The sequence below is a fragment of the Melospiza georgiana genome, chromosome 3 (genome assembly GCF_028018845.1).
Source record: "Melospiza georgiana isolate bMelGeo1 chromosome 3, bMelGeo1.pri, whole genome shotgun sequence".
Lineage (NCBI taxonomy): Eukaryota > Metazoa > Chordata > Aves > Passeriformes > Passerellidae > Melospiza > Melospiza georgiana.
The window spans coordinates 28745040-28759169 of NC_080432.1; the positions used below are offsets into that span (position 1 = coordinate 28745040).

Sequence of the window (14130 nt, forward strand, 5' to 3'; positions counted from 1 at the left end):
AGCCATCCAGAACCAATTAAGAAGACAAGTGAAGTAAGCAGCAAGCTACCCAGGAGAAGGCTGGCTGGAGGAATCCTGGCTGATCATCAGATGCTTCTTTTGGAGGTTGTCTTCCACTAGCTATTCTTCCTTGAAACATGCATGAAACATACTTTTCACAATCTAGAAACTGGACTCAGACCAACAGAAGTCTGGGATTAGGATGTTCATTTGGAAAAAATAATGAAAATGAAGAAAACAGCCAAAAATGACCATGAAAAAAATCTGGAAGGTTCCAACCAGAAACTCTGAAACAAAATGAAACGTTTTTTTTTTTGCTAAATAAAATAATTTGGTGTTACATTTTTTTCTCCTGATAAAGTATTTCAAACATGAAAATGTAGATTCTACTTCCTTGTGACTCACTATCAACAATATGAGTTGAAGTCTTAAAGGTATTTTTTTCCTTGGGAAAACAGTAATTATAGTTAGCTGACTGTCCAATGGAAAAAATTCCGTAAGTTTTTCTTATAACATGCCCTGCACAACTTGGGGAAAGGCCCTTTAAAATTATAAGATATGTACATGGTTAGAGCTGGAAACAGGGAAATAAGTTTAACATGGATATTTCCCTTCCTGTTTTCAGAAAATAAACAGACCAATAGCAATGAAGGGAATCATTCCAAGAAAAGCTCAAGTTCCAAAAGAAGCAAAACATATTCCTGCAGTGTTACAGACTCCCCAGGGATCCCCAAACAAACTGCAACATATTCCAATGAATATTTTTCCAGGAGAGCATTCCAGTTGAGAAATGAAAATAGAGAAAGCACTGCATAATTACATTAGTATATCCTGGCCTAAGATATCCAGCATTTTTGTCCAAATTCTGCCAGTGATACTTCCTGGTCCAAGGGAGCAGGGCCAGGAGATAACTGAAGTTTTGAACACAAGTTCAGCTTGTTTTGAGTTGGAAAAAAGAACAGCTAAAATGGTGCTTATAAGGTTTATAGAAGGTATCTCATTTTTTTAAGTCACAGTGCAATCACTGACTACATTTGGTTTTTCCAAAGCATGAAGTAGCTACAGCCAATAGCTCCTCAAACTCCTTGTTTTGCTGGGAGAAAATGCCTCCAGACATAATAGCTCTGACTTTGATGGAACCGCAGGGAGGATGAAAGCAATCCAAAAGCTCTGCAGGGCAAGGCTGGGTGAGCACCAGAGAAAGCAACAGATTATGGGCTCTGCACTGAGTTTACCACATTTGCTGGATGACAAAGTCAAGTTAGATAGGAACAAATGTAATCAATCCCTCAGACTCCATGACAAAACACAGGGCACCTCCTCATCCCAGTGGCTTATTTTATTTTTCAGGTTCTTGATGCAGACACATTTAATGTATCTGTGCCTCCTCCAAAGAAAAGGAATAGGGGTGTGAAGAGCTGGCAAGGAAGAAGAGAACCAGATATTAAGGCTAACTGTAGCACTGCAGTGTTACATAACCTAAAGCTTGACAGTAATCAGCTCAGTGACATTGCTGTGAGACCAGGAACATAATAATAATTAGATCTGACAATTCTGGTTCTTCTGTGAAGACTTCATGTCTGCAAAGCTCAAGGATCCCTTACCATATATTCCTCTGTATGGAAATATAATGCTCAGAATCAAGTAAGATAAAGACTATGAAGACAGACAATTTACACTGATGACATATTAAATCTGTACCTACAATAAGGGCGTACTTCTTTTCAGCACTCAGAGAGTAGGAAGCTTGCAACGTAAAACACAAAGCTGTATTTTCACAGAAATGTGGTCATTCAGGTATCATTCCTTATAAGCAAAATTGCAATATTTAACAGAGTCCATTTATAATAGTATGGAATTGATACTTTACAAATAATTAGAGAAAATATGTACCATAGAGATGTTTAATATTTCTTAGTCTTTCCATGGTGTTTTGTTCTACCTAGGCCTGTTCTCTCCCTCAGTATGGAAGTTCCCAAGGCCAAGAAGCATTTATTCAACTTCACTAACCCATGACATACATATTAGCATTTTAATTATTATTGGTTATTTTGAGCTTTTAGAGGCTGAAAAAGCAGAAGTCCAATGCAGCATCAAATAACTACTGCAGCAAGCTACTACTAAAATAATTTAGAACTAAACCTTTCATTTATTTCCATTGTATCTCCAAATACTGCAATCAACTTTCAGTGACCTCAGTAAAACCCCTTTTTGTATTCATGGAGCACATCGTGCATACAAACAGTAAAGTAGGTTAAATGGCATGAGTGGATGAATTACATAATACATTTATTGTCTGATTCAGTAGCATATGCCATTAAAGAGACTCTTTTAACTTAAGTCTCTTAGAAGAAAGGGGGTGGGATTTTCAAAGCCACAGCCCTGTGACACAAGCCCTGGCACACCATGCTTAGATACCCCAAAACACAACACCAAAAAGTATTCCAGTCTTACATTGTTATTGATTTAACTGCACACCCTCAGTCGCACCACCTTTTATTTACTGCCAATGTCATATACATTAAATGGTTCTGGTCGTATAAGTGTACACACAAGAAACTCCATCAACTGTTTTAACATTTGATTTTAACACTGATTTTCTGACATCAATAAAGAATGGAAATAAACTTGTAGTTTTGCTCCATTCTAGACCTATCATCTCACAGTCTGGGTACCATATATAACAGATACAATATTTTACTAATTTTATAATCTTCTCAACTTGTATGTTAAACAGTATATTTAAAATCTTTTGAAAGGTAGTTTTCCAGCCTCTGTATTTTCTATTAGGCTTAGAGATTTGCCCAAAAGAAAACAGAGCCCAAAATGTTCAGTTGCATTGTTCCTGAGAAAGATTTCTTAGCATACTATTTACTTGTACAGGAGAAAAGGAAGTATAGCTGAGTAAGACACACTTCCTAAACTGGAAGAGAAGCCAACATTGAAGACAGAGCTGCACATGGCAGTCTGAATCCTATCACAGCTCTAATGTTGGTAATTTGGTCATTTTTGAACCCTCACGTATTTTGCACTCATCAAGCACCAGCAGTATGCCTATGGATTCCTGGATCCAGTGAATGCTGAGATATTCACAACCTTCAGTGACTAACAGCCATAACACAACATACAAACATTAAACTAATTAAAGTAATTAAATGAGTCATAACAGCTCAGCATACCAATGCACTGCATTCCTTTTTCAAAATCAAACCAAACTTGTCCTAAACCAAAGCAAAATTCTGCATCACAGTAGGTTCCATGTTAATGCAAAGCCACTGGCTCATTCTGTCCATTCTTCTCTACATTGTACTAAAAAGACCCTAAATCATACAGCCTCACCACTGCCACTGCATGTATTGTAATATTTAATGGACTCTTCTGAAAATCCTAGGCTGGAAACTGCACAGACAAATGACAAAAGCAAGGCCTGCACTATGAAACAGAGATTCTGCATCAGGCAGGAAACAAGAGGAAAACAGGAAAAGGCAGAGGGAGACAGGGGAGCGACACTGCAGTCAGGAGAAAAGACATCAACAATAAAGCAGAAACTTAACTAATGCAAATGCAGCAAATTACAGGCAGCAGAACAGAGGTCAGATGTGTACAGCTTGTAAAAGTACTGAACTTCCTCATGGTTACAAGCCTTTTTGAGAAATAAAGCTCATTCTATTGCCTCACCCCACGTATCCTGTTCAGCAACACGAAAAAATGATGCAATACGTGACACGAAGCAGCTTCAAGGGGTCACCTAAACCGTCCCAGAGCCACAGAGAGAAATTAGCCACATCCAGCTCAGCCATGGTCACTGTCTAATCTTGTCTTAAAACCACCAACCATGCAGACTCCCCAGATCCTGGTGGCACCAAGACTACAGTACATCACTGCTTTTATTTTTCTTTTATTTTTGGAAAATTCTACAATAATCTCCACAGTGATGCCTTTGACCAGCAGTCTATCACCCTACAGTACATTCACTTCCATTTTTTTCTAATAGAAATACTTCTAGCTTACCCTGTAATCTCAGTTATACAGTATTTTCATAAAAGACATTCCATGTTTGAGTTTGATGTCATTTTGATAGTCTGTTATTTCATTGTGTGCAGCTAATGGCACTTTTTCATATAACAGATATAAAAGATTTTCCACATTCTTTAATGTTGATGTTGATCAATTGGGTTATTTTCTCCATCTTTCTAGTTACAAATCGATATATAGATCAGTTAAGATTAGCTTTTACATTGTGCGGGACATAATTTTCTCCAGTTGAAACTGTTTGAAATACTCAATGGTGTTGTGATATTTTACTTTAGAATTGTATTGCATATCACAAATGCAATATACATATGCAGTCCAAAGATGGGCCAGTGATGCCACACAAGATCTGAGGAATTTAAACTTAGAAACTGTGAAATTCTTCAGCACATGCTCAACACCCTCACACTGCAGTTAAGAGGACTTCCCTATCATTCTAAGTGACAGCTTAAGTATCTGAATAACTCTAGGCCTCACCATTTTTTATTTTCAGAGAGTCCTTTTTCTGAAGACAGAAACCGATCATATAATAATTGTGATACCTGAATTAAAGAGCAGCTAGGTGCTTTACAGCTGGAACTCCCACTGGTCAACTACACAAAACAGAGCTGGATGGGGCTTTCCGTGAGCAGTTAAATCCAGCAACCCTCTCTGGGCAAGAACAGAGTATACAAAGGCCAGGGACAACAAAAATAGGACTCCCTCAGATTCAGTTTTCAACAGGCAATCACAGGGAATGCAGCAATCACTGTCTGCAGTGACAACAAGCATGCTACGTACATAGTAGTCACAAACCAAACTTGATGCCTCACTGAATTTCTGATACATTTCTTTTGACATTATCACAAAAGCAATTTAATGACCTAAAGACTAGCTTATCCTCTGCATTCTGGAGGCAGAGGAGTACCCCCGTACTTATATAAGCATTGCAAGAAGGGCAGAGTAGTAGGAAAACCTTTTTCCTCACTTAACAGACACTTAAATCTCCTCTTTGTAGCCCTGATGATTTCTCGTTTGGAATTACACAGTTCATACACCATATGTAGCATATTTCCTGCAATTATTTATCTGTGCCCTGCTGCCTGTATGACCCTTTCTCTTTCCATGTCTGAAGTGAGGTTGAATTCTACCTTCCCAGAAACGGACTCTGTGTCTGAGTTTTCTTGTTGTTTTTTTTTAAACACTGTGCTGTGACCTCTGCTCCTTCTTTCTTCTTGTGTTCTCAGATAATAAGCCCATATATTTCAATAACGACCCACCAATATCTGCAAAGGGTCCAATGACCATAGAAGAAAAATGCCCATTTAAGCATTAAATTTTCTCAGCGATAAGACACACACAAGATCAATTACCAGATGACATACAGATGACTCAAGTTCCCTCAAAAAATTTGTCGTTTTTTCTTGCAATGCTGGTGAGCTGGCTTAATTATGAATTAGAAACACAGAATTTTCAAAAACTGCCCTGAGCTGTGTGGGAAAGCAATATAAATACAGTACAAGATGGTATCAACCTGAAAAACAGTAACAGTAGCTGGTAACAGCACCAGAAGAGGCCCCCCACTGTGAACAGGTACAAACTCTTGGAAACTCTTCCTGAAACACACTGGATAAAGCATAAGACAACTTACATCAGAAATGATAACCCAGGGATCCATTCGTGGAAGTCACTGCCTGTTTTCTGCGCAACATGCTTCACTTCATCAGGACGGCTGAGACAAAACTTTCTTCAGTACTTGTGTGCAGTGCAGCTTCAATGAATAGTGTGTAGGTTTGAGGGTAGGTTGGGGTTTTTTTCAGTATTGGAAAGAAGACATTTCCTCCCATGAGTTTTCCTTGGCTGTTCAATATTTAATACAGATACTCAAGCAGAGCTTTTAGATTACCTAATGCTCTGTTTCATATCAAAAGGTAATACTGATGCAGGTGTAATGCTGCCCTGTAGACTCATAAAATTATGGCAGTTCCAAATTTCTCCTGAACATAATCCTACCAGAATACCAGCACCATGACAACAGATATCACAGCAAAATGCTAAATAGATTTTACTGGGAAGTCTGTCAACCTCTACCATCTGCAGCATGTATTTACATAAAAGAGACAAAAACATGAAGGGCTTTTTGTCCCGCCATTCTGCCATCTCTCTGTCATAACACACACAAACCTCCCTGCATGGCAGAGAACTGGATGATGAACCTGAAGCCTCCATCTAAGATTTGAGAGAGGATGGCAAGTCTTAGGCATTACATTAATTTATACCATGCTTAGCTCCACAGAAGCCAAAAGTTTTGTATGATTCTGGGATCACTGCTGTGGTGAACTGTAAAAACAGTGCAGTTTTTCCCCTTCACTCACAGTATCAACAACAGGATTACAACAGGGAACTGGTCAAGTGATGGCCCCTTCTTCTCCTGCTGCCCTTCTGCTTTCAGGAGCAAACAAGCTTTCTTCTAAGATGGAAGAAGCATCTTGGGATACCGTCCAAGCTTTTTTTTTTTTTTTTTTTTTTAACCACCAGGAAATCAAACTGGTCAGGAATCTGAGAAATCAAGATGTGGGGCATGGAGCAGGAGGAAAAATGCCAAGAATTGCCATTTAAAAAAACCTAATTGTTAATTGCTCTTATTGCTTTACTCCAGGGACAGAATGTTATTTGCCTTCAGTAACAGAAGGCTGGAGAAAAAAGTTACACCTCCACAGCAAATACAAAGGTCTGAACAAGGGAAAGCTCCAATGGCTCCCAGTCCTTGTGTCCCCAGAACATTGCATTCCACACTGGCTGGAGAACTACAGAGAACTGAAGAAAACTGGGTTTTCCTGATCTTATCAGGAAGATTTTAATTTCTGCAAAGGGGAAGATTTGTGCTGACACCTAAGAGAGCAAGACAAAAGGCTCCACCTTTAGCCCAGCTCAGACCTGTCACTAATGCCCTGGAAAAGGCCCTGACGATTGACATACATTGTGCTGCCATTGCTAAGGGCTGCTGTGCTGCTTCTTTCCAAGCTGTCATCCATCCCCCTTTCTCCCTGTTAAAGAGGAGCCATGCATGAAATATTAAACTCTGGCAGCACTGGACAACCCCTGCCTGGGAGTGGGGCAGAGGGCACTTCTACATTCACAGGTTGCAAGGGTCCAATCACAAATAAGTTCGGAGATTTCATCCTGGGGCCTTTGGGGTCCAATCTGGCTAGCTCTGGATCCCTGGCGCCACTCAATCTCACAAGGACTAAAGTAAAAGATGGGAGGCGCTCTTTCTCCTCGGGATGACCATCCCATGATTTATTGTGGAACTCCTCTAAGAGGGTCAGGGAGAGGTAAAAAGAGGTCGACTGTGTGATGGTGGGAGATTTTAAACCCAGACAAAGGGGGGTGGAGGAGAGGAGCCACAGCCAATGGGATACAAGCGGTAGGAAGGGCAAGGGGAGGAGTAACCTGAGGAGAGACCACCACCACAGGGGCTTTGGGGAAAAACAGAACAAACCATGTGATACAAATACTGTTGAGTGCAAAATACTAAACCCAGTGCAAGTCAGACACATTAAGGGGGCATATAAAGGATCTCAGACAAGGAAGGGATTAAAGATTTTGATTTATTCAATTAAAAGCTTAAACCCTCTGCATTTACAACCCCTTTCTTCTCCTTGTCCCATGAGACAAGCAGTTTGGGAGTACTGCTAACCATGGGCACCTGGTTAACTAGTCCTGGAAGAAGCTCTGTATCCACTGTGCATGGACCAGAGCTGCTTTTAGGGTTGTCTTTTAAGGATGCCTTGTCTCACTCCAAAAAAAAAGGCACAGTCTCTCCTTCGGGACATCTGTCCCTCCCAAATTTTTGCAACCCCTGGGGCCGAGGGGTACCCACACTGAACCCCCCCTGGTTCTGAGGCACTGCCTCCCCCTAAATGCAGTCTCTGTGTCACAGGAAAAAAAAAATGGTTCCATCTATGGCCACACAAGAAAAGTCCAGCCAAAAGGCCACTCCATCATCTCTCCCCCCACTCAAGAGTCTTCTCCACTTCCCTCATGGCCCATCCCCTCTTATCTCATCTCTTATCTCTCTTCTCATTCAGCTCCAGGAGGATCAGCATTTTTGCAAGGTTTCTATCATGCAGGAAAAGGGTTAAAAATTTCAGTCTCTGCCTGTCCCAGAGCTCCTGCATTCCCACGCTGCTCTGGTCGGGCACCTTCTTGCCGCACTGCCCCCTTCTCCTCCTTGGCCGGCTGCTATCACATTCTGTCGCTGGCTCTCCCTTCTCTCTCCTGGCGGTGGGGGGGGGCTGCCCGATGTCTCTTGGCGCTCCTCCACCCTTCCATCCTCAAGATCCGACCTCTTTCCCACAGAAGTCCCAAAAGAGCTTGCCAGGGGTGCAGCTCTGGTTTTCAATCCCTGTGTGTTCTCAGAGGTGTGTCCGAACTTCTGTGGCTACACCAGGTGCCAATATTAAAATATGAGCACCTACTGGTAACCAGAGCATATCCAAAAAAAAAAATACTTCCTGTCAATGTGAAACCATGACAATATTATAGCTTCTTTCCTGAGCAGGATTTATCTTGGCAGCTGTGTGGCAAAAGTGACTGTGTGGGAGGAAAATGGTTTTATATAAAACTTGGAAAAACCAAAATAATCTTTGAGAGAAAAAACTATGTTTCAACCATTCTCTTCCGTGGAAGACTATTTCTTAACAGAAAATAATCACCAACAGCAAAAAATACAGAACTATTAATGAAAAAGGTAACAAAATTACCATGAATTTTTTCTTTTCTTTTATTTATGTGACCACTTTTTAAAATGTTTACATAATAATATAGAGGAGACCACAGCTGTATTTATAATACAGGAGACCAGAAGGTAAGTCAGCTTTGAAAGTAACAATTAAACTGTACTGGGTTTGAATGGCCAGGTTTTAGCAGCAGTGCGGCTGCAGGGCTGGCTTCTGTGAGAAGCTGCTAGAAGCTTCCACCATGTCTGGCAGAGACAAGCCCTGGCAGCTCCAAAGACAGACTTGCCACTGGCAAGCCTAGGACAATCAGAAACTGTAGTAATGCCTCTGTGATAACACAATTAAGAAGAAAGAAAAAAAGGTTACTGTGCAGTTGCAATTGCCAGAAAAGAGTGGGGTGAGAACATATGGGAGGAAAAACTCTGCAAACACCAAGGTCAGTGGAGAAGGCAGGGCAGGAGGTACCCCAGGCACTAGAGCTGGGGAGATTCCTCTGCAGCCTGTGGTTCAGACCATGGTGAGGCAGCTGCGCCCTGCAGCCCATGGAGATCCATGGGGATGCAGAGATCCACCTGCAGCCTGTGGAGGAGCTGGGAGTGCCTGAGAAGAGGCTGTGACCCAGTGAGAGGCCCATGGAGAGAGGAGACCACGCTAGAGCAGCCTGTCCTTGAGGGACTGCATACCATGCAAGAGTGACCCCACTCTGCAGTGATTTGGGAGGACTGCTGCCCATGGGATGGACTCACACTGCAGCAGTTTTCAGCAGCTGCTTATGAGATGGACTCAGGCTGGAAGTTTGTGGAGAACTGTCTCCTGTGGGAAGGCCCCTAAAGTGGCATGGAGAAACAATTCCCCCCTGAGCAACCAAAGAAACCACAGGTGATTCACAGGAATGGGGTTATGGTCAGTGAAACTGACCAGTGACCGTCTTCCTGCACTGCTGGAGTAGAAGGTAGAGCTGGGAAGGAGGGAGGGGTGAGGGGAAGGTGTTCTTAAGGGCTCATAATCCTGCTCTGATTTGGTTAGTGTAATAAATTCAACTCATATCTCCACCTACAGCCTGTATTGCCCATGATGTTTGATGAATGATCTCTCCCAATCCATATCTCAATGCATGAACCCTTCATTATGTTTCCTATTCCCTGCCCCACTGGGAAGGGGAATGACAGAGTGAACTGGCATGCACATGGCATCATCAGCCACTACAGAAGCAAATCCCATGGCTCTGTTTTCCTTTAACTGTGGTGGAGCAGGAGAAGACTCAATTTCCCACCCTGCCTCTACTGTACTAACAAACAAGGCAACACGAAGTATCTCCGTATTTCTGACTCACCTTTCCAGGGCAATCACATTGATAAACATACCCCTAGCCCTCACTATTAAAAGCAAAGTTTGGTCTTACAGAAGCTGGTATTTCCCCTTACTCACAGGGAAGACTCTCTAAAGGTCCCCTTGCTCTGAGGCTGTGTTGTGACCTGAACTTAGGAAGCTACAGATTTTGACATCAGTGTGGATACCTTGTTTCCAGTCTCTGCAGCCAGTACATGCTCCTCCATGTCCCACTCAGCTCATGGACTCCTCCACTCCCAGATCACTCAACCATCTCACTGACTCTGGGCTTTTGTTCCAGCCTCTCCCACTTATTCTCTCTTCACATTCACACTGATGCCTGGTCCCATACTACTCTGGCTCCTCACAGCTTTTCCACCGAGGGCCTTTATCCTTGCTGTCACCACCTCCCAGCTGTGTGTGTGCATGGATCATGGCAAGGGCTACTTTCCTGTCTGCAGCTCCAGGGAAAAGTAGAGCAGCCCCTTAAATGAAGTCTTCCAAGGACAAAAAAGTCTAATAGCTGACCTTTTGGTCTGAGACATTTCTGCTAAAGGAATAAAAAAATAAATGCACATGAAATTGCAATTTCATGTGAAGAATGCTGGAGATGTTGCTGCAATGCCTTAGCTCATTAAGAATTCCAGCTTAAAGATCTAAAAATAGTAAAGGGAATATCCCCTCCCTGCAATTCATTTGGCACCAAAGGTATGTAAGCTAAAATAACAAAATAGAAGTGCACCTGGAAACCACAGAAATTTACAAATGATGCAAAAGAGTCAAAGCAAAGCTCTCCTGGAAGGTTTTCCATACCTCAAATAATGTAATTTAAACAAAAGAGCTTCCATTTGAAGCAGTTCAGTTCACTGTGGAATTTGCCACCTTGACAGTAAGGATCCCTGAAAGGACAGTACTGACAGCAAAAAGCCTCATGCACCTGCACTTTTTTCTTGAACGGTTCAATAGGACAACACACTATGTGACAACACTACATGTACCTTCATCCACTGCCAGTACTGCTCCAGGCTTCAGCAATATGAATCTATTAAATAATGTTAAAACCATTGTATTTGAGAGGGTTCTCCAAAACAAAGAATAGTTCTTGCTGGACTTCTAGAAATTCAGTAACATTCCATTTCCACCTCCTTGACTGCAGTGATGTTTATCACACAACTGCTGTAATGTTTGTAGCATAGCTCCAAAAGATTTTGGTTCAAATATACAGTAAATTTTACACAACAAAGCATTTTTGAGCATTTTAAAAGACATGCAGATCATGGAAATGATGCAGTAACCTGTCTGCATAGTGCTGCGACATCTGTCTTAGACTCCTGAAAAGCTGACATGGATCCTCAAGGGACTTCCTTGATTAAAAAACATTAATTAAATGAGTGAACATCTGTGCTGTTTTCCAGCTAGTACCTAAAATTAGCTGGGCATTGTAACCTCCTTAAAAGTGAGAAGTATACAGAATAAGTGCAGTCCACTTTCTCACATTTGGGTAGGACCAAGCAACTTTTTGCAGCAACATTTACCATAACGGTTCCTGAGTGATTTTTCTAGCCTTTTGGTGGTAGTTTTCTTCCTGGCTAGCCTGAAAACAGGAACATTTTATTCTTGGCTTCACACATTAACATATTAACCATGACAGTGCTGACATTTGTTGCTAAGTAAAATTGATTGTAAATGGTCTAGAAAGCTGCCATTACATTTAGAAATAGCTTTTAGAGTTTGAAATTAAATACTGTCAACACAAGTCATGTTTCTATTTATAGACAAATTTGAAAGGAATTTTTATGGCTTCACATAGAAAAGAAGAAGGAAGACAAGACTAATTTTTTTAATTGCTCTCAAACTGTATTACATAAAGTAACTGACCTATATGGTATCATAAGAGCTCAAGGACTATTCAGGACAGGCTAGATGAGAAAATGTCATTTTACACATGGAGATGAAACATTGCTTCATCCCCCTTCCATTTTCCAGTGCAAACCATGAAGTCAGAATTCACCCAGGCTCATCCTTTTCCTCATATTGCAGATATTCTCAGATATTTAAACACAGCTTTATTCCCTGAAATCAAAGGAGGGAGCCACTGACATGCAGTAGCACAATGAGGCAGAGATTATCAGGAAAAATGAGATTTCACGGCATGTGACAAGCCAACTGCAAGTATAGAAACTGCAAGTATCAGATAACTACAAAAGGGACCACCTCTGAACAAGAAGGCAGATTCACTTAAGCTGCTCTTAACAGCAGCGCAGACACTCAGTCTAGAGGTATCAATGCAAGAGCCAGTCTGGAATTAGTACAGGAGCGCTCAGACATTAGGCTGCAGTGAGAATTGGTGGTTTCCTACAAATATCATAGGTATTTGTAAAATTTTCAGAGACTTACAGAAATATTTATTTCCAAAGAGCATATGGAATGACTGCACAGTGACTGTACCCAGCCACTACTTTCCAATACTCTGACTTGTGTGCTTTTTCTCTTAAATTTCCTCATGCATTTTCTCATAAGTGACTTTACAAGATTGGGTGGCTCAGGGACAGGAAACACCTCAGGACATTTGCTTTAGTATCCACTAATTGTAGATTTTCCACAGTGATTTACTTTCTGATCTCTGCTTAGTAAACCAAACAATGGAAGCCTGTGAATTTCTGTTCAAGGCAGGTTTGACACGTCTCTGCCTTGTAATCCCTCATCTGTCTGTTTCTCTTTAGAGAAGGGGACCAGGAAGAGGTACCCTTAGAGCACCCAACTATCAGCATTCTGGGATAGAGCAATGGAGCAGGCAGCACCTGGAACCAATCTGGTTCCCTCACATGGCTCTCAACTACAGAAGTGACAACCCATGAGCAACCTAATTGGACCTGGAATCACTTGAAATTTCTGTAGAAGCAGGAAAGTTAAGCTGGGAATTCATCAGATCTTTCTTGCTCTAGCGTCACAACAATTATGATCTTATTTTACCTATTTTCCTCTTCTTCTCAAGTGTTTCATTGTCACAGGTGTTCCAGTAACACAAATCTGGCAATCACATTCTGTCTGGAATAAAATTGTTTCACACTCTTCACCACTCTTCACAGTGCAGTGAATTGACATCTTAATGAAGGATTAAAAAATAATCTATTTGCTGTCAGGATATCATTCCTTAGGCCGACCTACCTTCTTTGGGCAGTAAATATACTTTTTGTGCTACCTGGTCCAACTTCAGCCCAGAATCAAACCAGTGCATATAAGGAAAAAGAATTTGTCAGTGCCAGCTCATAGCTTTCTGCAAAAGGGACCGCCTTTTCCTGTCTGAGAGGTTTATGCTTCTGAAAACTAAGCAGACCGTTCACAGACTGCAAGCAAGAGCCTCTAAAAGAACTACTCAAGTTTGACAGCTTACACTCTCCTAGTAACTGGTATTATACTATTCTCTGAGAAGCAAGGAATCTATGGCAGTTGCTAAGAAAGTGCCACCATTCATACCACAAGGTATTCAGAGCTGAATAACCCATGGGTAGCAGGATTCGTGGAGAGGACAACCAGGAGATATACCTCAGATGTCTTCTCCCCCCATTACAGAGTGCACAGGGATGTCCTGGAGACTATGGCATCACTGAGTCTTACTGGAGAGAGGACACATCTCAGAGAACGTATGACTACTTCTAACAGTGAAATAAAAATAAAAGCTGAGGCTATTTGGGAAGTGTATGCATACAGAAGTCAGCAAGCTTAAAACAAGCATTGGGGGAAAAAAACCATAATCATAGCCATAGATCTGATCATCACCCTGATCACATAAAAAAATGGTCTGTGTAACAAAGAAAAAACACTTACCCTGGAGTCCTTTTCCAGACGAATTTTGTGTTGAAGGCTGCGTCTTCTCCTGGCTTTAGCAAGACCATTGTGATAAAAGAAGTATCCAGATTCTAAAAAAGGGAGCTGAGGAAGAAGAGAGGAAAAAAAAAATAATGGAGCTATTGGCTGTTAATAAGAATGACAAGAAAACTTTTACCTGTGAAGTGATTCAGGAATCTACAACAAGACTTGTGAAGAG

At 41.4% G+C, this 14130-nt stretch overlaps 1 protein-coding gene across 2 annotated transcripts in view; it reads right to left on the reverse strand.

The window, feature by feature from the left end:
- Positions 1 to 14130, reverse strand: part of PCSK2 (proprotein convertase subtilisin/kexin type 2) — a 102982-nt gene that overhangs the window by 68848 nt on the left and 20004 nt on the right. For both annotated transcript variants that reach the window (XM_058019423.1, XM_058019422.1), the window contains exon 2: positions 13911 to 14015. In XM_058019423.1, the coding sequence (XP_057875406.1) occupies positions 13911 to 14015 (105 nt within the window). The remainder of the gene's footprint in view (positions 1 to 13910; positions 14016 to 14130) is intronic.